The 27,015-nt window shown below is 38.6% G+C and overlaps 1 protein-coding gene and 1 non-coding gene across 10 annotated transcripts in view; one reads left to right on the top strand and one right to left on the bottom strand.

Annotated features, from left to right (window-relative positions):
- ASCC1 (activating signal cointegrator 1 complex subunit 1) overlaps positions 1-27,015 on the bottom strand; it is a 146,447-nt gene that overhangs the window by 27,918 nt on the left and 91,514 nt on the right. For all 9 annotated transcript variants that reach the window (XM_042961252.1, XM_042961253.1, XM_042961255.1 and 6 more), the window contains 2 exons: positions 22,830-22,949; positions 2,519-2,643 (listed from right to left, as the gene is read on the bottom strand). In XM_042961252.1, coding sequence (XP_042817186.1) covers positions 2,519-2,643; positions 22,830-22,949 — 245 coding nt within the window. The remainder of the gene's footprint in view (positions 1-2,518; positions 2,644-22,829; positions 22,950-27,015) is intronic.
- LOC122232210 lies at positions 2,264-2,370 on the top strand. The gene has a single exon (XR_006209554.1). It is a non-coding gene; the product is annotated as a U6 spliceosomal RNA (small nuclear RNA).

Consider the following 27,015-nt stretch of genomic DNA (forward strand, 5'->3'; position numbering starts at 1 on the left):
TTCCTGCATAATTCAACTCTTACATGTCAAAAGGTTCGTTAATAATGGAGCATGGTAAGAGCTCCAAAGAAAGATTTAAGGACTAGGACATTTGCAGAACGGACTACTGATGGTATTAAATGTCTCATAAAATACCGTCTGTACCTGCACAGTCCAAATCAGTAGCCGCCAGCCATATGTGATTAATTTAATTAATTAAAAGTAATTAAAATGAAAAGTTGACTTTCTCGGTCTCACTAGCCACCTCCAAGTGCTCAATAACTACATGTGGATGGTGGCTACCATACTGGACATTATTTCTATCATCATAGGAAGTACTATTGGATGGTGCTGGATACAATGTATCTTCTGAACCAACGAATCTATTGTATACTCTAGAGCTCTAAAATTCTGTCTTTACATAGTGATGTTAAGATGTACATCACATCAGACGATCTAACTGTGTTTCCAAACTTAAAACTGACCATCCAGAAGAAAATAAATATCAAAAACTCCTTCAAATGTTTGCTCTGGACAAGGTACATACATTTATAAATATGAAGTATTCCAGAAATTTTTTTCCTGAAATTCTACATATTCTTCTGCAATACTATTATCCAAATGAAAGAAACGCATTCCATCAGAACAAGAGCAAGCATAGAGCTTTGGATTCTATGAACTACCCAAATAAGAGTCTATAGGCTCTGACTGAGTCATTTGAGCCATTTTTGATCTCAGTGTTCCCAAAGGTAAAATAGTGATTTATTTAGAAAAACCTTAAATAAAATAGGATCTAACATCACAAAACGCTAGAACTGAAAATTAGCCAGCTACATATCTCTTAGTCCTACAATGGCTCTAACCAAATGGGCTTAATATTAAATGACTTCCACTTGGGATCTTTGGTATATATCTGAGATAAAGAAAAGATGCACAGATGACCTTGAACAATGGGGATAAGGGACAACAACCCCCATGCTGTTGAAAATTCATGTGTAACTCTTGACTCCCCTAAAAGTAAATTACTATTGTTGACTAAAAGCCTTACTGATAATATAACCAATTAATACATATTTTGTATATTATATGTATTATATACTGTATTCTTATAATAAAGAAAAAAGAAAATATTAAGAAAATCATAAGGAACAGGAAATACATTTATAGTATATACTGCATTTATAGAAAGAATTCCGTGTGTAAGTGAGACCCACACAGTTTAAACCATGTTGTTCAAGGATCAACTGTACTTTGACAAAAAATGGGACACACAAACTGTCCTAAAGTATAAATCTACAAATAGTTTATGGGGTCAAGTCCTGATGGAGATCTCCTCTTCCAACCTAGACTTTCTAAAACCAAGGTCAGGGTCCTAAGCAAAGGAAATAAAACCCATTTCAAATACTTGAATTTGTGGCTCCTGATCAGATAGATGCTGAATGTGCTAGAAAAGCTTTCACTTGCTGGGGAGAGGCAATGGGAAGAAAAGAAGAATCCTTTTTAAATGTAGATTACTGTCCCAAATCAAGGGTTAAAACAAGGCATTTGTATATAAAGGCTCAGAATCCATGTGGAAAAATTATTACTGTAATTCAAGGTTCCTCAACTGTGGTGATACTGACACTTCTAGATACTTCTTTATTGAGGTAGGTTGTCCTGTACACTGTAGGGAGTTAAGCAGCATCCCTGGCCTCTACTCGCTAGATGCCAGTAGCAAAGCACCCTCAACTCCTTAAATGTGACAACCAAAAACGTCTCCAGACAATCCCAAATGTCCTCAAGGGGGGCAAAATTGCCCCTATTTGAGAACCACTGGTCTAACCTTTACTTTTACTAGCTAATCTTTCTTCCTTCTTTCTTCTTTTCAAAAAAAGTCACCAAATATTGCATGGGATACACTTATACTTTTATTTGTTTTTATTTTTTTAAACTCCCCTCATTTATTTGAAGGGGCAGAGGGACAGAGAGAGAGAGAATCCCAAGCAGGGTCCGCACAGTCAGCACGGAGCCCAACGCGGGGCTCAATCCCACGAAGATCATGACCCAAGCCAAACTCGAGAGTTGGACACTTAACCAACTGAGCCACCCAGGCACCTCTGGGACACACTTATATTAAAATAATTATTCACTGTTTACCTAAATTCACCTGGGCATCCTGTATTTCTATTTGCTAAATCTGGCAATGCTATGGGCAACAGAAATCAAAGATCTAGAATGTCATGGTCCCATGCTAGATATGTCTCTGCCCACTTCCACTGTGCTCATCAAAACAGGTCAAAGGTTTGTGCTCGCTTCGGCAGCACGTACACTAAACCTGGAACGACACAGAGAAGATGAGCACGGCCCCTGCACAAGGGTGATGCGCAGATTCGTGAAGCTTCCATATCAAAACAACAAAACCAAAAAACAAAAAAAACAACTCAAAGGTTCAAAAAAAGATATACCAGAGGCTCTTTGATAGCCCATTTTGTTTGAACCCCAGGGATATCATAAGGCCTTACTGATCACAAACTATGCTACAGTTCTATGTGGGACTTACCATTGGGGTCCTTCCTGAATAGAGTGTTCATGACTGTAGCATGGAGTTTCACACTATTCCACTCTTTCACTATTAGTCCAGATGCCTGAAAACGTTCCAGCACTCGATCGACTAATTCTTGCAGCCTGGAGCAATTGAAGACAGAAGTATAAAAATCTTAGTAAAGTCCTAAATCCCTGATTACTGATTGAACATTTACAGAGTATCTGCTCTGGGCCAATCACTGTACAGGACCGTGCGTAAGAGGAGGGGGAGAAAAGGCACGTGGTGCTCACAGCCTTATGGAGCAGATGGAGATGGAAACCAGTAACTGCAATATATCATGGTGAGTGTTAAGGGAGGGATCAACCGTACATGGAGAGGGCCAGGTTTTCACAGGAGGTTTAAACGTGACCTTGAAGCTTAGCATCTTGGGACAGGGCTCAAGAAGCCAGGCTCAACAGAGACATGCCTAAAAGGAAGCGCCTTATTGCTTCATCCCGTCACAGAACCTAAAGCTACCAGGTGGGCAATATGTTTCTGCCAGGATCAAAGAAGGTCTGGCACAACTCTTAAGACATTTGCTCACTGGGAAAGAGCACGCACTGTGAAGATCCCCGTAGCCTTGGACACTATCTCAGTGTTTCACTGAGGCTGAAGCATAGTACCCATGAAGACAACTATAGGAAAATCCATGGGCTGCGTGACCATTCCTCATGTGGACTCCAGGTAGCTCGAAGCAGTAAGGGTTCTGCAGTGGTTGTGTTCTATCTCGGCAACGGCCGTTCACTCTAGCACCTCCACCAGAAACAATGCTTGCACAGAAGTTTTCATTCTATGCAGGTGTTCTGCTCAACAGCTTGAAGAACTTCCTTTAACACTTCTTGTAAGGCTATTCTAGTGGTGATGAACTCTTCGGCTTTTGTCTGTCTGGAAAACTCTTTTCTCTCTCCTTCAGTTCTGAAGAACAGCTTTGCTGGTTGTGCCGACAAGAGGGGTCAGCATCCCAGCAAGTGTGTGGTGAGCAGGCCTCGGGAAGCAGCCATCTTCTGTGACCACCCACTCACCTGATGGGAAAATGCAGCCTGTGGTTTCTACATCATGTGCCAAAATGTCCACTCTGAGACTGAGGCAGCTGTCACTGGACATGTGCCGAGTCCATATCAAATGACAGAGCAGTGCACCTGGTGGCAAGTGCAGGGAGCAGCCTGCACCTTCAACCCTTCCTCAGCCACCTCTGAGATTAGTGCTGATCCTGACATCCCTGGCCCAAAATAATCTCCCGTTCGTCACTAGCGTACTAATGAACAATAGACTTCACATTTTTTGTATTTCCCATTTTTAGATGTGCCGGTAAGAGTCTTTTGGGTCAAACATCACCTCTTTTCCTGGATACAAGTAGCCCTGAGAAACTTAGAGAGTTTGGGAATCTTCCATTGCTTCTTGGGCCATGGCCCAAGTGTAATGGCCCACAGTGTAAGCACCGTGGCCAGTGAGCAGAGCTAGACAGGTTCGCTTTATGTGAGATATGGGCCAAACCCACCTGTGTGGCCCATTTTGTGGCCCATCTTGCCTCAGGCAGAATACTCTGGCTACAGCAACTCAGTTGCTTGAGGTCTGTCTCCAAGTGGACGGCAGCCTCTAGTACCCCTACCCTCCAGTGACCTTTCACTCGTTTAGACGTGGGCAAAACAACTCTTTTTGCTTGCACTGCATACACTGCAGCAAGAGGAAGCTACGTCCCCCAGAAACTGACTCGGGAACACAATTATCTTCCCTTTCATGGTTTGCAGGTTCCAAAGTTCCGAATGAATCTTCTTAAAATTCTAAGTTCTTTATCTTGTGTTTTTTTTTTAATGAAATACTATCCATGAACCAAAAAATATTTGTAAATGAGTAAACCATAATTAACATTATTATTTATAATAATAATAATAAATTATAATCATAAATACTCATGCCCCATCCACCAAACTTCAGAACTAGAACACAGGGCTGGCACTAGGGTGAAGCAAGTGAGGAAATTACTTTGGGCACAAAATTTAAGAGGGTGCCAAAAAATGCAGTAACCTAAATAAATCATACAGTTTATTTTTTTATTAATTTATTATTTTAAAGTTTATTTATTTTGAGAGAGAGAGAGTGAGCACACGTGTGCAAGAGTGGGGGAGGTGCAGAGAGAGAAGGAGAAAGAGAGAATCCCAAGCAGGCTCCATGCTGTCAGCGCAGAGGCCAATGTGGGACTCGAACTCAAGAACCACGAGGTGATGACCTGAACAGAAATCAAGAGTTGGACACTTAACTGACCAAGCCACCCAGGTGCACCCATGTGGTTTGTTTTTTTTTAAGATTTTATTTTATTTTGGAGAGAGAGTGTGAACATGTGAGTGGGGGAGGGGCAGAGAGAGAGAGGGAGAGAGAGAATCCCAAGCAGCCTCCACGCCCCAGCGCAAAGCCCAACATGAGGCTTAATCTCATGACTGTGAGACCATGACCTGAACTGAAATCAAGAGTTGGATGCTTAACCTACTGAGTAACACAGGTGCCCCAATAAATCATGTTTTAATGCAATATTTTTAAAAATCAAAATTAATGCAAAAAAAAAAAAACAAAACTCATGACGAACAGAGTCTCAAAATTTTGAATGAAGTTGGGGCCAGTACTGCCGAGTCTTCCCTTTGCGTCAGGATCCAGTGTGGCCGGCATGGGGTAGAACGTTACACAACACACCGGTCACTCAGGACGCTCCAGGCTCTGGAGACCCTAGGGACCTGCTGCCCCATGACCTCAGCACTCCTCAACATGCACATTTTCTTACCAGGCTTCCTCCACTGAGCGGCTTGACAACTGCCACCTCTGTGCCTTCTGTTCCCTGGGCTACAGTTGCCACCTATGCAGATCCTTCCAGGCCCAACTCAAATCCCACTCTTCCACGAAGCCTTTCTAACCACCCTAACACCCCCACTCCCCCATATCTGTGAGCAGTGACTCTGCCCTTCTCTGAAATGCTGCTTCACTTACGTGTGCTTTCCTTAGCATTCTCAGTGACAGTCCCTTGCTATTTCAAGTCTGTCTGTCCTGTTCCTCTACTAGATTATATGCTCAAGAGCATGTTGTATTTCTTTTGTATCTTCCAGTGCACCATTATACTTGACTTTCAGTAACTACTGGCTGTGATGGGTTAACTGATGCATGTGACTGATTAAAAAGTGAGAAGTGAATGTAAAAAATAAAATAAATGAGGTCTTGAAGTATCGCTGAAGATTTGCAGATAAAACCAGTGAAGGAAGGACACTTCAAGCAGAAGAAACAGCGTGTGCAAAGATGCCAAGGCATGCACGATCACATCTTATTTGGAAAACTGATTACTGAATATAGCTATAGCAGAGAATGAGGGAAAAAGAACAGTGGAGATGAGCTTGATATAAGTAGTGGCTGGACCATCAGAAGCCACGGAGATTTTAAAAAAGAGAACGATGTGGTCAGATGTCCATTTCTGAAAGCTGACTCTAGCAGAGTAGAAAACACTTTAGAAGGAGAAGAGACCAGAGGTACAGAAGTCAACTAGAGTGGTAGTATCAAGCACTATTCTAAGCACTTGAGATCTGTTAACATGTTTAATCCTCGCAATGAATTATTACCCCCATTTTACCAATGAGGAAACTGAGGCACAGACAAGTTATAAAACTTGACCAAAAAAGGGGCGCCTGGGTGGCGCAGTCGGTTAAGCGTCCGACTTCAGCCAGGTCACGATCTCGCGGTCCGTGAGTTCGAGCCCCGCGTCAGGCTCTGGGCTGATGGCTCAGAGCCTGGAGCCTGTTTCCGATTCTGTGTCTCCCTCTCTCTCTGCCCCTCCCCCGTTCATGCTCTGTCTCTCTCTGTCCCAAAAATAAATAAAAAACGTTGAAAAAATTAAAAAAAAAAAAAAAAAAAACTTGACCAAAATCATATTAACTAATTGGTGGCAGACCCCAAATCAGAATCCATGCTGTGTGGCTTCCGAGTACGTGCCTTAAGGACTGTGCTATAAAGGGGGAAAGGATGAAAACAACTTTGTCCCCACATTCCTAAAGGAAAAATAAAAATCTATTCACACTGCACAGAACTCTAATTTTACAGTTAGCTGATTCAATTAATTGTGCATGTGGATCTCCAAGCAAAGACCTACATTATTTTGGGTCTAAAGTTTCTGATGAACTAACACCATGACAGAACAATAAGGTTTTGAAATACTTCTGAACGCTACAACATAACTTAAGTCTGAATATAACCAAGGACTTCAAAATCTACCTCAATTACAAATCACAGCAGAATGATGCCCTTCTTTTCTCTCCCCTCTATTAAAGAAAAAGAAGTGAATAGGGAGTTCAACTAGACAGAAACAGGGAGCAAGAAATATTAGAGGAAGGAAATTAAACAGACTAAATGAAAGAAACCAATTTCCAGCTCTGTCTTTCTGGAAAATTAAGATTTCTGTCCAATTCAAGACTTATTAGGACTTTGAAGGAACTAAAGTCCTTTAAAAAATTCTAGTCTAACCTCTCATTTTATGCAAGAGGAGTAAAGCACAGACAGACAGACTGAGCTGCTCCCAGTCAGGACAGAGACCAGAATCCAAGTCGGTTCTGCTGTTATCAATTCACTGTGCATTCCACAAAGGCTGGCTCTTTATCTTAACCCCTGTTTCACCCTGGCACCTAAATTAATGCCTAATTGACACATAATCAGTTCTCAGTCAAGAGCTGTTGCACGCACACACAATTCACAGATGACAAATATTCTGGAGTTCTATTAAAAGAATTTAAGGGTACTTGGGTACAGTCACTAATTTCAGGTTGATGTCATACATACCGCGTTGGACAGTATGTCCATATATTTCTAAAAGTATAGCCTCCTGATTCTTTCTTATTGATCCTTTCCTGGTTGACTATGAATGAGTCACAAAGCTGCTCTATGCCTTTCTTCCTCATAACAGAATTAAAAATAATATAGGGTTGCTATGTGAAAAATGATGTATTATTCTTAAGCAGCTTTATCATTTAGACAGTGCTTTGAATTTGAAAACAGAAGCCAGTTATTAATGCCTTAAATCTAAGCTCTTAGTTTAAAAGGCCTGTAAGCGCTCCAGAGCTCAAGCATTCCAGAGGCATCTTTACAGATATGTATTTGTATTGCAGGAAGATCACCGACTTCCTAGAAAGTACAAATTCCAGGCTTTTGTTTGGGATTTTTTTCCAGTTTAATTCAGTCCCATAGTTAGTATTTCCTGAGAGATTACTGCATACAGGCATTATGCTGGTCTCTACGAAAATGAAGAACCACACGAGGGGCGCCTGGGTGGCTCAGGTGGTTAAGCATCCAACTCTAGAGGTCAGCTCAGGTCATGATCTCATGGTTAATGAGTCTGGGCCCTGTGTGGGGCTCTGCGCTGATGGTGCAGAGCCTGCTTGGGATTCTCTCTGCCCCTCTCTTTCTCTCACTCTTTTTCAAAATAAATAAATAAATGAACCTTAAAAAGAAGACTAAGCAAACAGCCCTTTGTATTAAGGAGCTTATAATCTACTGAGGTAACTATAAAGAAGACTCTGATAATGACACAAGCAAGACAAGGTGCTTCAGGTAATTTAAACGTGGAAGAGAGTATAGCTGCTTTGGGAACAGAACAGGCTGTTAGGAGGATGGGCTCAGGACAAGAAGCTAACTGTACTCAATTCATCTTGTGTATCTGCTGAATGAGTGAACGACTTAGGTGAGTAACATTCACTAAACATCTATGAACCTGAATTTTAAAAGTCACTGGATATACAGTGCTGAATAAGAGTACTCCCTGCCATGAAGAATCTTATAGTCTATTTAAGAAAAGGAAAAAAAAAAAAAGATAGCAAAAAGGAAAAAGATGAGGAGTAACATGAGAGAAGTTTTAGTCACAAGACACAACACTAACAAAGACCCAAAGAATCATCAATAAGCAGTGAAGTTGGCTAGGGCTGGGGGTAAGTAAGTGCAAAGCAGTGGAAGATCAAGTTGAAATATTAAGTTGGTTTCCTACTGGAAGATCTTGAATGCTAGACTGAAGAATATTAATTAATTCAAAAGGTATGTGGGACACCTGAGTGGCTCACTCAGTTGAGCGTCGGACTTCGGCTCAGGTCATGATCTCGCAGTTTGTGGGTAAGAGACCCATATCAGGCTCTGTGCTGACAGCTCGGAGCCTGGAGCCTGCTTCAGATTCTGTGTCTTCCTACCTCTCTCAAAAATGAATAAACGTTAAAAAAAAAAAAAAAAGAGATGAAATGATGGTAGATGTTTTCTTTCTCTCTCTCTTTTTTAAGGTTCTTATTTAAATACCAGTTAGTTAGCATACAGCGTAATATTAGTTCCAAGTGTAAAATATAGTGATTCAATGCTTCCATACGTCACCCAGTGCTCATCACTGCAAATGTATTTTACTTCCCATCACCTATTTTACCCATCCCCACCACACAACTCCCCTCTGGTAACCATCACTTTGTTCTCCATAGGTAAGAGTCTGTTTCTTGGTTTGCCTCTATTTTTCCCCTTTGTTCATTTGTCTTGTTTCTTAAATTCCACCTGAGTGGAATCATATGGTATTTGTCTTCCTCTGACTTATTTCACTTACCATAATACTTACTCTCTAGCTCCATCCATGTCACTGCAAATGGCAAGATTTCATTCTTTTTGGCAGCTGAATATTATTCCATTGTGTGTATGTATGTATGTACGTGTACACACATACATCTTTATCCATTCATCAATCAGTGGATACCTGGGCTGTTTCCATAATTTGGCTATTGTTGACGATGCTGAAACATCAGGGTACATGTATCCCTTTGAATTAGTATTTTTGTATTATTTGGGAAAATACCTATCAATGCAATTTCTGGGTTGTAGGGTAGTTCTATTTTTAACTTTTTGAGGAACCTCCACACTGTTTTCCAGAGTGGTTGCACCAGTTTGCATTCCCACCAACACTGCAGGAGGGTTCCCCTTTCTCCATATCCTCACCAACACTTGTTTTTGTGTTGTTGAGTTTAGCCATTTTGACAGGTGTGAAGTGATATCTCATTATAGTTTTGATTTGAATTTCTGATGGGAAATTTCTAAGCAAATAACTCCTATGGCATATAGGTTATGCCTCAGGACAAATGCAGTTTTATTTTATGGGATCTACAGGCACTGACATAAAAGTAATTTCTAGGTTACGTGTTATGAGAAGAATGAACTGTCAACCCACGTGTGTAATGTGGTCCCGTCTGTGTAAAACAATATGCATAGTACATGATGCCTCTCAGCATTATTTGTCCTGTGTACCGTCTACCGGGTGGGAGGGTCAGGGCAGGGGGTAAGGGAGCCAGTTAATTTTCACTTTACCCATCTGTAAGCCTTTACATTCATAAGAGAAAACAATGTAAAGAGAAGAAGCTTGGCTGTGAAAGGAAGGTGGCAAGCCAAAAGATATGCCAGGCTGCACAGCTGTGGATTTTAACTCTTAACTGCACACATACATACACTTGTCTCATCTTCTTTTCACCAAACTTCTCAAAAGAGCAGTCTGTGTCCAAGACCTCTGTCTTCTTTTTTTAATTTTTCATTTATTTTTGAGAGACAGAACAAGAGTGGGGGAGGGGCAGAGAGAGAGAGGGAGACACAGAATCTGAAGGAGGGTCCAGGCTCTGAGCTGTAAGCACGGAGCCCGACGTGGGGCTCAAACTCATGAACCGCGAGATCATGACCTGAGCTGAAGTTGGGTGCTTAACCTAACCGAGCCACCCAGGCGCCCCTGTCTCCAATTGTTCTTAATCCCCTTTTCTGCCCCAGCATGAACACGAGCTTCACAGTCAGAGCCAGGTCAAATTATAATTCTACCACTTACAAATACACACTAATTACTGCTGACCCTAACCTGACCAAGTAAAGGTGGACAGGTAGAACACTTGCCTGTTACAGCCACATTACTGAAAAGGAAAATCAGATAAGCTAAAGGGAAAAAAAATCACTTGCCATCTGGAAGGAACCACTGATAAGATTTTTATGTATTGAGATTAAGGGATTTATTTCTCTCTTGCTCTCTCTTCCACTTCCGAGGGGGAGAAAAGTAAACGTGTATTTATAAATTGTTTTGTAAACTGTTTTCATCACATAATACTCTATATAGTGAATATCTGCCATTTTTCCAAGACACAATTTTTAGTCGATCCCTAGTATTCTCTATTCTACAGTGTTCTATAGTTTATTTCCCACTCTTCTGTTTGTGATATTTACATTGCTTCCAGTATATACTATTACAGGCAATACTGTAATAGATCTATCTTCCACATACAGTGAACTGTCCACATATGTGATTAATTCCACCAGAAAAATTCCCATAGGGAGAATTAGCAAGTCCAAGGAGTATAAAATAAAACTCTTGGTATAAAGTGCCAGCTTGCTTTCTGAAAAGCTTTTCCTAATTTATACCTTCAGCAGCAGTGGACTTCTCATGTCATTTATCAAACATCTACTTAGTTTTCTTCTATTTTTTAAAATTTGTGTTTTCTTTTAATAGTTTAGTGCTTAGGTAGATTTCAGGTCCTTAAAATAAGGGTCATTTTACCCATTTTTGTATCTCTTATGGTGCCTAAAACAGTGTCTAAACAGTGTCTAGAACTAACAATTTGTTAGTACTGAACTACTTATTTGGGGGTATTTATCTTTTGTCCAACCACTTATGACACTGATTAGCACTTTTACTGTTTCCTTATCAATTTTAGAGCTTTTTTTTAGTAGACTATAATGTTATCCTCAATGGCAATTTTTGTCTTCATCTGTCTTCTGTTTTATAGCTTAGGATTTAGCATGAACTTTCCAAACAAGGTGTTTAAGAGTGATGGTGGTTACATCTGCTTTATTTCTGAATATAATGGCAATAACAAACCCAGTAAATTACCATTCAATAGGATTGTTGGTTGCTGCTTTAAAATTGTTATTTATCACATTAGGCAATATCTTTCTGTTTTCTGAAAGTTTTTAATGAAAAAAAAAACAGGCTGAATTTCATCAGCAGGCTTTTAGGCATGTATTTAGACATTTTTAAATTTGATCTATTGAGTTGGATGTTATTAGATTTTCTGGTCTTACTTCATCTTTGTGTTCCTGAGATAAACCAGCTTAGTCATAATGGATCCTATTCATCGGACTCCTACACACCACCTTCAGAAAACTGCCAAATCCAGCAGATTTTACTCTTCTTGCATCCACGTACCAATTCTCATAGCTCTATTCTAGTTCAGGCCTTGTTTCTCACCTGCATTCCTGTAATGACTTTTAACTACTTTCCCCTCCTGCTCCTGGATCTTCATTTCAATTACATATGTAGTCTGTAATTTCATTAAGTTTATATAGAACATTTGGGGAGAACTGACATCTTTATGAAATTAAGTCTATCAATGAACATGAGCAATCTCTCATGTATATATAATGTAATTGATAAGTTACAATTATACTGTAACTTATAATTACTGAGTATGATTTATAATTTTCTGCAAAAAGGTCTTACACATACTTTATTATAGTTATTTCCTAAGTACCTACGAGTTTTGTTGCTACCATAAATGGATGGTGTCTTCTTATTTATTTTTCATTTCCTCATTGTTACTGCTCTAACCTGGCTACCTACTTTCATCTCTAGCCTAGATTGCAGTATGACCTGATTTCCCCACTTGCATTCTTTCCCCCCTAATCCATTCTCCCACACATGACCTTTTTAAAAATATCATGTCATTATATTGCTTAAAACCTTTCGGTCCACCTAGGGAAAAAAAATACAAATTCTTTACCAACTGTCTAAACCTTGTGTAATCTGGTCTCTGCCTCTCTGGCCTCATTTCCCTTGTTTATCTTCCTGGTCTTCTTTAAGTGCTGAAACACACTAGGCTCTTTCTCAAGGTCTTTGCACTTGCTCTTCTCTCTGCCTCATACACTCTTACCACAATTCCTTTGTATCCTTTAAGTCTGACCTCAAATGTCAATTCCTTACAGATGCCTTCCCTGGCCACTGCATCTAAAAGTAGGTCCCCCTATGTTATTCTTCTTATCCTCCTGTTTGTTTCTTTTGTAGAATCTATTATAATTTATAATTATTCTATTTACTCTTTTGGTCTGTTTCCTCTTTAGGCAGCTACACCCGGATCTGGAGGATCCAAGAGGGCCCCACTCACATGACTGGAGCCTTGGTGCTGGCTGTCAACTGGGGACACCTAAATTCTTTTCCTTGAGGTCTTTTTTCCAGCCAGAGAGTTTGGACTTCCCTAAATAGCAACCAAGTCCTAAGAGGTTAACTTTGAAAACAAAAGAGCTGCAAAATCTCTTAAGGCCTAGCAATGACAGATTTACAAATCATTCCTGTCCCATTCCATTAGTCAAAGCAAGTCACAGGGCTGGGTATCTTTCATAAAAGACATTTTCTGTTTGTTGCTGCTATACAGAACTATACTAATTTTATAGCTAATCACTTTGTTAAACTCTCTTCTTATTTCTAGTAACTTGGTCATTGTAGATAATAACCTTGCTGTATTTCTGGTCAGAAAATGTGATTTGTAAGATACCAACTCACTGAAATGTATTAAGCCTTACTTTACAGTCTACTGTGTGATCAATTTTTTTCAGCTGTTGCGTATACCTGAAAGGAATATGAATTATCTAATTGCTGGGTGTATAATTCCAGAAATGACTTATTGCATTAAACTTGCTCATTGTTTTTATATTTGCTTACTTTTTAATTTACATCCAAGTTAGTTAGCATATAGTGCTATAATAATTTCAGGAGGAGATTCCAGTGATTCATCCCCTATGTATAACACCCAGTACTCATCCCAACAAGTGTCCTCCCTAATGCCCCTTACCCATTTAGCCCATCCCCCTACCCACAACCCCTCCAGCAACCCTCAGTTTGTTCTCTGTATTTAAGAGTCTCTTATGTTTTGTCCCCCTCCTTGTTTTTATATTATTTTTGCTTCCCTTCCCTTATGTTTATCTGTCTCTTCAAGTCCTCATGAGTGAAGTCATATGATTTTTGTCTTTCTCTTAATTTCACTTACCATAATACCCTCAAGTTCCATCCATGGAGTTGCAAATGGCAAGATTTCATTCTTTTTGATTGCCGAGTAATACTCCATTCTATATACATACCACATCTTTATCCATTCATCCATCGATAGACATTTGGGCTCTTTCCATACTTTGGCTATTGTTGATAGCACTGCTATAAACATTGGGGTGCATGGGCCCCTTCGAAACAGCACACCTGTATCCCTTGGATAAATACCTAGTAGTGCAATTGCTGGGTTGTAGGGTAGTTCTATTTTTAATTTTTTGAGGAATCTCCATACTGTTTTCCAGAGTGGCTGCACCAGTCTGCATTCACACCAGCAGTGCAAAAGAGATCCTTTTTCTTTGCATCCTTGCCAACATCTGTTGTTGCCTGAGTTGTTAATGTTAGTCATTCTGACTGGTGTGAGGTGGTATCTCATTGTGGTTTTGATTTGTATTTCCCTGATGATGAGTGATGTTGAGCATTTCTTCATGCGTCTGTTAGCCTTCTTCTTTGGACAAGTGTCTATTCATGTCTTTTGCCCATTTCTTCAATGGATTACTTGTTTTTTGGGTGTTGAGTTTGATAAGTTCTTTACAGATTTTGGATTCTAACCCTTTATTTTATAGGTCATTTGCAAATATCTTCTCCCATTCCGTCAGTTGTCTTTTAGTTTTGCTGATTGTTTCCTTCTCTGTGCAGAAGTTTTTATTGTGACGAGGTCCTAATAGTTCATTTTTGCTTTTGTTTCTCTTGCCTCCGGAGATGTGTTGAATGAGAAACTGCTGCGGCAAAGGTCAAAGAGGTTTTTGCCTGCTTTCTCCTCGAGGATTTTGATGGCTTCCTGTCTTTCGTTTAGGTCTTTCATCCATTTTGAGTTTATTTTTGTGTCTGGTGCAAGAAAATGGTCCAAGTTCATTTTTCTGTATGTTGCTGCCCAGTTTTCCCAGTACCATTTGCTAAAGAGACTGTCTTTATTCCATTGGATGTTCTTTCTTGCTTTGTCCAAGATTAGTTCACCATACGTTTGTGAGTCCATTTCTGGGTCTTCTACTCTGTTCCATCGATCTGGGTGTCCGTTTTTGTGCCATCGGTGTTTTTTTTAAACTTGTTAATTGTTAAAATCTTCTGTGTCGGGGGCCTGGGTTAAGCTGTCAGTTGGTTAAGTGACCAACTCTTGATTTCAGCTCAGGTCGTGATCTCACAGTTCATGAGTGAGCCTCTCATTGAGCCCTGTGGGAGTCTCTCTCTCTCTGCCCCTCCCCCACTCGCACAGGCACATTCTCTCTCTCAAAAAAAATAAGTTAAAAAAAAGCTTCTGTATCTTTACTGACTTTGTATCTGCTTGGCCTATCAATTATTGGAAGATACGTCACAATCTCCTCCCATGATGATGGATTTCTCAATCAAAAAATTAAATTAAAAAATTAATTATACAAATTTGGCTGAATCTACTTTGGGGATGCTCGAGTGGGTACAAGTTTAAAATGATAACATCTTGGTAAATTGTTTATCATTATGTAACAGTACTCTCTGTTACTAATATTAATTCTGTTATGCCAACTTCATAATTTCATTTTGGTAGTTGCCTAGTGTTATCTTTTTCCTTTCTACTACTGCAACCTCATGGATGGATGTATCTCTGGTAAAGAGCATATAACTGAATTTTGTTTATATCTTTCTTATAATATCTTAAGCTGTAAGTTTATTCATTAATGTGTATCATTAACGTATATATATGTCTGGACTTCGTCCTGCCATCTTACATTTAAATATTCATCCCACTTTTTTCTACGCTTGTTCCTTTTTGGATTTAATTTCCATTTGTTCCTTTTTCCTTTTTCTCTCTACTTGTTTATTATTTATATACTCTTAGATTTACTTTAAAATTTTTACTATGTGCATTTAGCTTAACAAAGTTAAAGAAATATCTTAACACCACTCTCCCCAAATAATAATACAAAAAATTAGAATACTTCAACTTCAAAATTCTCCTTAGTCTTGACTTACAGTGCTCTTAGCTGCCAGTTATGTTAACTGAACAATGTTAGTTCTTTTTTTTTAAAGTTTATTTATTTATTTTGAGAGAGACAGAGACAGCGTGAGCAGGGGAGGAGGAAAGAGACGGGGAGAGAGACAATCCCAAACAGGCTCCATGCCATCAGCGCAAAGACTGATGCAGGGCTCAAACCCATGAAGTGTGAGATTGCCACAGTTTTTTTTTTTTTTTTTAAAAACTCTCCCAAATATATGGGGCACCTAGGTGGCTTAGTCAGTTGAGCATCCTACTTGATCTCAGCTCAGGTCTTAATCTCAGGGTTGTGAGTTCAAGCCCCGCATTGGGCTCCATGCTGGACGTGGAGTTACTTTAAAAACAACAACAACAATAAACCCACAACTCTCTCAAATTTTATAAAATAGTTATTTTATACAGACACTGTTTGCCATTTTATGTGTCTACCATTCTTTTCTGCATCTCATTCTAACCTTCCTGTATCTCAGACGTTCTGGATTCCTTTTCCCTTTCCTGAAATACATCCGTTACTTGTTCCTTTACTGCAGATCTCACAGTGATAAAGTCTCTGAGATTTTGTTCATCTCTAACAGTCTTCATTTCACCTTTGTTCTTAAAGATTTTTTTTCCTGAGTACACAATTCCAGGTTGACCATTATTTCCTCTAGAAAATACTCTGCTGTCTTTTCACTTCCACTGTTGTTACTGAGAGGTCCTTATACCTGCCATCCCTTCGTGGCTGACTTCTTTCGAGATCTCTGTCTTTAGTGTTCTGCAGTTCTATCATGATTTACCTTGATATGGATCTGTTTTTAGTTATTCTGCTTGTATTTAATCTTTTTTCTCTTATCTATTACCCAAGCCCTTCTAATTTCTTCACATGGCCATCTCCTGTTACCCCATCCTCTCCCTCATTAAACCTCATCCATACCTGGAATTTGCTAGACTTTTTCTTGCCTCAGGGCTTTTGCTCTATATTCTCTTTTGCCTAGGACAAAAGGTGAGAAGAGCCTTCCCACCTCTCCTTTGCCTGCAAACTCTCAGTCCCTTAGATCTCAATTCAGTATCGGATCCTTAGAGACTTTCCCTGACCCTGTCCTCCTCCAGTCCACATTGCTATGATAGTTTCCTCTTTAACGGAGCACCATTTCCCCCCCTGCCTCACCTTTATCACACTTTGCAATTATAGTTGACACTCGAACAATGCAGGGGTTAGAGGCTCTGACCCCCATACAGTTGAAAATCCATGGATAACTTTTGAGTCCTCCAAAATTTAACTACTGACCATCCACAGTTGATGGGAAGCCTTACTGGTAACATAAACAGCCAACTAACACGTATTTTGTATGTTATATGTGTTATGTACTGTATTCTTACAATAAAGCTAGAGAAAAGAAAATATTAAGAAAATCATAAGGAAAACAGATTTACAGTTCTGTACTGTATTTACTGAAAAAAGTCTGCATGTAAGTGGATTCGTGCCACTCAAATCCATGTTGTTCCAGGGTCAACTATTCATTTATGTGTTATTTGTTAGCATCTGTTTCCAACATTAGTCTGTAAACTACGTAGGGATAATGACTGCACCTGGCTTTATTCACCAGTCTATATTCACAGCCTAGCACAGTGCCTGGCAAACAACAGGCACTCAATAAATTTTTGTTGAATAAACAAATGACCAAATAAAAATCCAACATACTTTTTACATGGTACAAAACAGTGCTTCTAGATCTGTCCTTGCTATTATTCCCTTTTCCAAAAATGCTACTCTCTTGGCCTGTGAACTCCTTATTCAGCAAAGAGACCTTCTCTGTAAAGTCTTCCTTTACAAAACTTGCTCACCCATGAGCAGAGTTTTGCTGCCCATCTACGCACCTCTAGAATCTCAACCAGAGCCCTCACCCGACTGTACTCTAATTACTGACATCTGCCTCCTCCTTAAGACGGAAGCCCTGGAGTCTACTGCACCACACACACTGGGCATCTGGAAAATGCCTGAGGGAAAAGAAGCCTGGAAATGCACTGCAGGGTGGAATAACTGATGGAGCCAGGTCTTTGAGGAAATAAGAAGGAATGAGGTCAGGAGAATAAGAGGTTAGCCTCATCAGAGATAATGCATGCCATTCTTCAGAAAGAGAGTGAAACTGAGTGGGTTAGGGGTGATGAGAATAGCAGACTGTGAGGGGAAAAAGGAAGGAAACTGAGTTGACTTTGTATTGTCAGGAAAATGTGAGGAAGCCATTCTTCTTAGAGGGGCAAGGATGGAAGCTTGCGTGACAGTACCAGACAGAACAGAACAGCCACTGTGTTCAATACTTAAGTCTTAGCAACAGCTGACTCCTAAGTAATGAGTAAAAGATTGCCACAGCTTCCTTACCCAGTCACGCTTTACCAAACCCAAGGCAGCATCAGTAAGTAAACCTCTCGCTGTCCCAGCTGCAAGTTTCCAGACGAAAAATCTGACCTAAGCAGTTCTATCCTTTTAAAGGTCAGACACTTCACACTCAATCATTTTGAGGGAAGAAATCTCTGATTTAAACTACACGAAATCATACAAAGAAACTTGAATGTGTTTTTATTACAACATGGTCTCTCTCCCATGCCTCTTGTCTTGAGCAGGATCTCTTCATATAAACAAAAAGATTTAATGTTCCTTTAAAACAGACCATGTCTTACTCAATTCGTATCAATTTGCACAGCCTTCCAAAATACCCTGCACAAAGGAGGCATCTGAATTGCTTTAAAATTGAATTAAATAAGAGGTGTTTAAGTCTCTTAGTAATTACCACACATTTAAGGAGGGAATTTTACAAATCTTTTTGAAATAACATAAACATGTCTCTCCCTGTGGAAGAGGAATGGGCAAAAGAGAAAAAAATGGGCAGGAAGAGAGATGGGAATTATTCAAAAATCTTCTTGGTTGATCACACTAGTGGATTCGGTGGATACTTCATAAGATCTTTCAATTTACAAAGCCTTGACAATAGTAAGTGTGCACAATTTCTAAGGGCTGGATCTTTGGGAAAATAATGGGTGTATTCACCTTCTGAGCACTCACCATTCCATTAATGTGGGTACCAATCGTGTCTGAACTCTGTCTTCAAAAGCCACCTAGCTTTTATAGCTCTTATTTTCTTCCAATCTCAAAAACATTATTCTTTACACTTGAAGGCCTTCTATAGAACCAAGAGTCTAACTATTAAAGCAAAAGGTAAAGATACCCAATGGAAAAACTCAAAGTAATGATTTTATTATCTCTTCCCAGTAACCTCTCTTTTTCCCTCTGGGGGCCACCAAGAATAGAATAAATAAAAAACTGTGATGTCTATGACATATGCAGACTTGAAGCCATAGATTAGGAAAAATTCACTATTGTATTGCTGTAATCCCATGTAAATTTTCCATATAGCTTCATGTTAACTGTATGTCTATAAGCTATCAAAGACTTCAGTTTTACAACAGTAAGGTTTAAACCAGTATGAACAAAAATTAAATCCCGTAACAGATACTAAGAAAGCAAATTAACAGAGGTCAGGCTAAGTGGCTATGATGCCCTATAAAACTATAAGGTTAATCAAGGAAATAAAAAATGTAATACATTTTAGAAGTGAGTCAGTCCAAAAGAATTGAAGACAGCTCCATTTACAATAGCCAAAAGGTGGAAACAACCCAAATGTCCATTAACTGATGAATGGATCAACTTGAAATGTGGTATCTCCATATAATGGAATGTTATTCAGCCATAAAAGGGAGTGAAGTACTGACATTGTTACAACAGGGATGAGCCTTGGAAAGCATTATGCTGAGTGAAAGAAGTCAGGCACAAAAGGCCACATATTGTGTGGTTCCATTTATAGGAAATACCCAGAATAGGCAAATCCACAGTGACAGTAGATCACTGGTTGCCAGGAGCTGGGGAGAGAACAGGGGGTATGGAAGAGTGACTGCTTAATGGGTACAGGATTTCCTTTTGGGGTGCTAAAGATGTTCTGAAACATTGGTGGTGGTGGTTGCACAATGTTGTTAATGTCCTCAATGCTAACGAATTATACCCTTTAAAATGGTTAAAACGGTAATTTTTATGTTATGTGAATTTTATCACTTTCAAAAAAAAAAGTGGAAATAAGAATTGGAACATAGTCTATTCTACTCAACCTAGCATACACACACTGAAAACCTTCTTTATTCTGGCATAGGGATTCAGAGCATGGTTTTGCAGACTATATGTTCCTTAGCCAAACTACTTAAACTCTCTGAACCTCCCTATCTATAAAACGGGCATACGAATACTATCCATCTTATACAGATGCTGTGAAGATAAAATGAAGATAATACGATGTAAGCACAGTGCCAAGTAAGAGTAATTGCTAAAAAAAAAAAAAAAAGTTATAATTTCCCCGGAAACTATGCAATCTTCAATATTAGAATTAAAACCTTACCTAGATGAAAGGTTGTTGCAGTAAGGTCTGTGGACCTTTGGAGATCCCTGAGACTCTTTTAGGGGAGCCCATGAGGTCACAACTATATTTATAGTAATTGTATGACACTGTCCGCCTTTTTCATTGTAATGACATTTGCACAGACGGTGCAAAAGCAATGCTGGGTAAAACTGCTGGCACCTTGGGGCGCCTGGGTGGCTCAGTCAGTTAAGCATCTGACTTTGGCTCAGGTCATGAGCTCGCGGTTTGTGAGTCTGAAAACCCGCACTGGGCTCTGTGCTCACAGCTCAGAGCCTGGAGCCTGCTTGAGATTCTGTGTCTCCCTCTCTGCCCTGCCCCACTCGCATTGTCTGTGTGTCTGTCTGTCTCTCTCCCTCTCAAAAATAAAAAAACATTAAAAAAAATTGTTTTTAAAACAAAACAACAACAGAAAAACTGCTGGCACCTTAGTATAAACTAAGGCGGCGGCAGCAAATTGTATGAGCAGCAGTATATTCTTCACTATATATACATGGTTTTTAAAAAAAACTAGTTTCATTTATCCTTGATGAAACTGTAAAAATAATCGATTTTATTAAATCTCAGGCCTTGAGTACATGTCTTTTTAATGTATCTGTGTGATGCAATCAGCAGTATGGATAAAGCAGCTGGGCTGTATGTGGAAGCAGATGGCTGTCTGGAGGAAAAGCACTTGTGAGGTTGTCAGAGCTGGAGCTGAACTAGCCTCTTTGTCCACGAACACCATTTTTATTTGAAAGAACGACTGACAGACAAATTACGGTTATTCAGACTTGGCTATTTGACAGACATTTTCTCAAAAAAGAACTTCAAGGAAAACAGTATTTTGGGCCAATAATAAAATTTAAGCTTTCAAGTGAAAATAAGAATTTAAGAAAATGTGTCTCTGCTACCATGAGCTTGACAGCAGCTTCTTAATACTTAAAGTCTGTGGTGAAATTAATAGTGCGATCAATACGTTTTTAACATCGCATAATGAAATATGTCAACATTTGGAAGATGTGCATAACTCAGTGAACCAGTATCTTCTAAATGACCAATACGAAACTGTGCATAGATCCGGTCAAAATGTAAAAGAGATCAATGGATTTTAGTGCAAGAGTATGAAATGTTCGCTGATAGGATTTCTGACCTTTACCGAACTGTAACTTGTCAAGTTTTAGTGTAGTATCAAATATCCAGAATTAGCTGAAAACACTGAAAGTACTCTTCATTTTTCCAAATACGTTTCTGTGTGAGTCCAGGTTTTCTTGTATACTTCAATCAAAACAACATATTGCAATAGACTGAACAGAGAAGCAGATATGAGAACCCAGCTGTCTTCCATTATGGAAATTTACAAAAATGTGAAGCAATGCCTATCTTCTCACTAAATATTTTTGGTTTGGGAAATAGATTTTTCATGAAAAATGCATTATTTATGTAAACAAAAAATATTACTATTTTTAATGAACCATCAAATATTAAATTTCTAATTTTAATTTCTAATAAGGTAAATATTGATAACTATAATCCATATAAAGAAAGCTCTCTCGTGTCCTCAATAATTTTTAAGAAATTAAGTGATTATGAAGACAAAAAGCTTGAGAACTGCTATCTTATCGTTCACTGTTTTTGTTCACAAAACTGAAAAGTAATCTACTCCATACACAGGAGCCCTATAACTGGTGAAGACATCGGACTGTTATAACTCACAATGCAAAGGAAATGATCCATACCAGATATCAAATTCCAAGCTCATAAGAAATGTTTTGGGATGTCCTGAAAGAACAATGCGTCCCTACTTTTTAAGACAAGGTCATTAGTATGCTATTTAGGCACATGCCAGGTATCCAAGACAAATCTGGTCCAAAACACACACAACATCTGATTCTATACTGTCTTTTCCTTCCCCCTGCCCAGCCCCGCCCCAAATTCACTTCCAATTGAAACGAGCTAGAAGATAACTGAGATTACCAATTTGAATTGAAATATGAGAAATCTTACAAGGGATCCTCTAGAAAAGCAAATCAATTCGGGGGCTTGCCTAAAGACTTTCATTTTCTCTGGAGGGTTTCTGATTCAGGGTGAGCTCTGTTCTATCCCGCCTTAATAAAAAGACCACAAAAACAAACTTCCAATTCAAGTTTAGCTCCTCTGCTCCCAGAAGACTTTGAATAGACTAATAAACAGCACTAACATTAGAAATGGCTCTGGATGCCTAAACTAGCCTCAGAAATAGCCTGGGTCATAGACTGAGAATCCCTAGAAGCGATCTGTGTAGTAACAACAAAAATAAAAAAACAGTAAACGTCTGTTGGTATGTGTTTTGAGGATGTTTGTATGTGCTAAGCACTGTTTTAAGCATTTCATGTAGATTAGCTTAATCCTAATAATCTTATAGAGTTTGTATAGTTATCATCCCATTTTGTCATGGTATTCACTAGATCTGTGTTATGTCACTTTTGCAACGAACTACCATCCTAAAATGCCATCCTTTCTGCCTCCTATAGACTGAAAAACATGAAGAAAGCATACATCATAAAAACTAGATTGCTACAATCAATATCCACCATCCAAGTAACTCAATAATTATCAGACTAAAATCTGATACTTTTCCTACAACAAATTCCTCTTTTAAGATAATTGCTTACTATTTAAAAGAAAAAAAAAGAATTGACACACTCTTTATGATAGTAAGATCTCAAAGAAAAGGAACCAAAACTTGTTGAACTTCTAGCAGTGCTTTTAGGCACCTCTTGATGGAAACAAAGAAGCATTCCAGAAACATACCTGTTGGAGCCGTCTTTCATATGGACTTTGGCATAAAGAACATCCACCATGCCGGGATCATCGTTCATGTATTCTATCCCTGCCATCTCTACCTCTAAGGGTTTGCCCCCAGAAATGTCACTGCAAAGGAAAAACGTTAGATTTTTACAAATGTTTAAACTAAGAGGGCCATTATATTTTAAACATAGTTATTATACACAAATATTACCAAAAATAAAATTGTTGGGAGGTTTTTTTTTTTACTAACAATATTATCTAACCATCCTTCTAATTTCAAAATTGCGTTCTATGCACACCAATTAGAAATACAAGTAGTTCCAAAGTCACACTACAGTTGTCCCAATACCGGTTTATTAGTACTCACAAGAAAAAGCCAAGGAATGACACTTCTGATTGACAAAGACATTTAATGTGTTGCCCATCTCTTGGGTTTTCATTATTTCTATAAGCTGCAAACAGTATTTTACTCATCTAACAATGGTGGAGGCATAAAGTGGTATAACATCCTAACAGCAATATTTATAAAAAGTCTTCAAGAGTAGAAACCCTTTGTCCAAGCAACTCAATTTCTGGGAGCCAAACCTAAGGAAATCATCATGAATTCAGCTACGTATCCAACCATAGCTGACAAAGGAAGTTCTTTACAGAAGAATTCCAACTAATAAACGCAGAAGTAATGATGAAATCAGGGTATCACCATTTTGCAACCCCTGATGAAATAATGGATGAAGACAATGATTAGCAATGGCTGCTAAAACTTAATGGCAAAAGGCTGAAATATAAAGAAAATATAAAGAGGGGAGCTCTATAACGATGGATCAGGCTAACCACACCTGAACCCACTGATCAAACTTATCACACACACACACACACACAAAAGAACAACCAGACAATACTATTTCCTGATATGATGTAACAGGTTACACTTATACTCATGAAAAACAATTTGGGCACAGGGTTTGACTGCAGCTTTGTCTGGAACAACCAAAGATTGGCAACAAATTAAATATTCATTAAGGTTTTAAGAAAAGGTGCACAACAATGTACATGCTATATATTACTATTTGTGCAAAAGATGGGAGTAAGAAAATTTATATATATATACATATATATGTATATGTGTGTGTGTGTGTGTATATATATGTATATATATATATATGTATATACATATATATATATATATCCATTCCCTGTACGTATAAAAAATCTCTGGAAAAATCTCTTGCCTTTAAAGAAGAGAGCAGGATGCTTGGTGGGAATAGCAGTGGGAAGGAAACCCTTCACTGCATATCCTTTGAATCTTTAAAATCTTGCACCATGTAAATGTATTATCCATTAAAAAGTTAATATAAAAAATATATGCAAAAGAAGCCACACATAAGTTTATAAAATGCCCATATATGCCAAAGAAGCCAAACACAAAAGTGTACAGACTGATTTCTTATTCATATGACATTCAAGAACAAGCTAAATTAATCTATGGAAATAGAAATCAGAACAATAGTTGCTGCTGGGAGAAGTGAATTTACTGGAAAAGGTCATGAGGGAACTTCATAGAGCGATGACAATGTACTACATCTTGATTTGGCTGAAGTTACATGAGTGTATGCATTTGTTAAAACTCATCAACTACACTTAAGATCTGTGCATTTTACTGTAAGTAAATTACACCTCAAAGAAGAAATACAGACTTGCATATTAAAAAGTCTGAGAGTACATACTGCACACCATTAATAGTAATTATCTTTAAGCGGTAAGATTAAAAGTGATATTTTTGTTTATCTATAATTTTCGACTTTTCTAAAACTAACTATGTATGACTTTATTTATTTTAATTGAAATATAACTGAGATACAATGTTACATTAGTTTCATGGGTGCAGGTATTACTTTCATGTTAAGTAAAACTTCACCCTTCTGCTTCCTTCCCAGACTCCTTAAACAGATTTATCCTTCAACCAGAAAAGGCCCTGCAGTGCCAAGGTGAAACCCAGCTAAAAATCAGCTCACCATACACAGTCTTCTGCAAGCCCCATGAGGCTGGACAATCTATCCATTTTGTCCACTCTGATATCCCCAGCCAGGCACAATGCCTTATGTAAAATAGGTAAACTCCATAAATCTCTGGTAAACACTGACTGGATGTTCTACACTAAACAGAGAAGCTTTTCTGGACAATTTTGAGAAGAATGTGGACACGTGCCTACATAGTCATTGAAAAAAAATGTGGTACCAGCTCAAAGACAAAAGGAAGTTAGGATAAACCAAAGGACAATTCCTAAAAAAGCAAAACAAAACAGTTCTCTTGACACTGCACCAATGCCACAGAGAGACCCTTCGTAGTCTAGGAATCTTCACGGTAAATATTCCCTTACAAATTCAAGACCATATTATTGCACAAGACCAGAATTTTTTTTCAGTAAGAAACTATTTTAGACAGATATTCAATAAAAATTACCGCCTCCATCATAAGTATCCCTGTTACCACCTCTAATAAGTGGGGTGTTCCAAAACACAAGCCACGCTCTAAACTATTATCTGAGGCCTATAGCTTCAACCAACAGCACAGAAGATCTCCGTTCCAAATAAAAGCGAAAACTCAACACAGAAGACTGCCATTCAATCCTATCAAGGTATAGTCAAACAAACTTACATGAAAAAAAGTTTAATACTAACCATACATTCTTCTACGTTTTTCCCCCCAACTCTGACCCCACATAGATCACCCCAAAGCACCATACCATTGGTTTAGTTTCCCACTAAAATGTTTTTACTGGATTCTGCCTAATGCTCTACCCTCAAATTCTAGGGATCGAGCCAAGAGAGAACCATGTAAACAATATTTTTGTATTCTCTGCAAAAGTCCTGTTGAAGACACTGCTCATCATCATTTTGGGTTAAGATTTACATGACAAATTTTTCTTGGATTGAGAACCAGAAAAGGATTCTCTCCTAAAAAACTGCCATGCTCCTTTTTATCAGGTAAGAAGTGTAATAATGGATGTGTTTCTTTTTGGAATTTAGTTCAAGTATACCAGTGCTTGAAAACTATTAAATTTTAATGCTCAAGTGTAATTATAACCATTCCTTGGTTTTCAGGTAAAACCTTCTCCCATTCCATCTTTATCTCTGAGCTCCCTGACTTTTAACATTTCTCTTGTACGTATATCCTCAATCCAAACCACCTCAAATCTTTGGAATTAGATGGGGTACCAGGAACAACAACAACAAAAAATGCAACAATGAAACAGGATCTAAAGCCTGTCTCAGGAGTAGGAACAGAAACTCTTTCAACCTTCCCTAGGATTTACCAAGAGGGAGAGAAATTCAGTGGTTTACCTGACTCATACTCTTGGTCATGGTGACAAAGAGTCCACCTGGGACACCCGTGAGCATACTTTTCAAGTGACACTTGAGGCAATAAACAGGAACCAGCATTCACCCATGGGTATTTTTCCTCCTCTTCTCTCCTTATTCTTGTCCCTTTTTAACTTATTTGGTTTTACCTCAGGCCTACTGGGAACACTAAGGTACAAGAAGAGTGATACCGGAACCAAAAAAATACTGCGTATTTGTCAGACTATATACTCAGAGCCACCGCACTGTTTGTGTTCTCCATCTCACAAGGAAAAGTCACAAGGGATACATTTAAAGCTTCAGCGTTTACTGAACACTGAATAATTCATTCGGAATCTATACAGCTTCATGAGCCCTTAGCTTAAGAATTGAAATCAAAATTCTGTTCCTGGTCAGGTAACATCACTCGAAAAACACCTCCAAATTAAAGACAAATATTCAACTATTTCTTTAAAATATCTATTTAGCACCACAGTTTTAATTAAATCCCAATCTAGCCATGTAGATTTAATCTCTCAATTTTAAAAAGCCATCAAATTAAACCACAGCATGTTATTTATTAGTCTATCAATTTCAAAGTTTTCCCTTCTTATATTTTAATTTGGGATCTTTACATCATAAAAGGCCCAGGTTAGAAATGCCACTATTCTCAGGTCATGAAGTCAGGGTTCAGGAGATTGAACCCCAGGAGATCCAGCCCCCTGTGAGGCTCTGTGCTGACAGCATGGGACCTGATTCGGATTCTCTCTCTCCCCCCCCTTTCTGCCCCTCCCCCATCTCAAAAGAAATAAACAAACATTTCAAAAAAAAAGAAAAGCCACTATTTGCTG

Source organism: Panthera tigris, chromosome D2 (genome assembly GCF_018350195.1).
Source record: "Panthera tigris isolate Pti1 chromosome D2, P.tigris_Pti1_mat1.1, whole genome shotgun sequence".
Taxonomy (NCBI): Eukaryota; Metazoa; Chordata; class Mammalia; order Carnivora; family Felidae; genus Panthera; species Panthera tigris.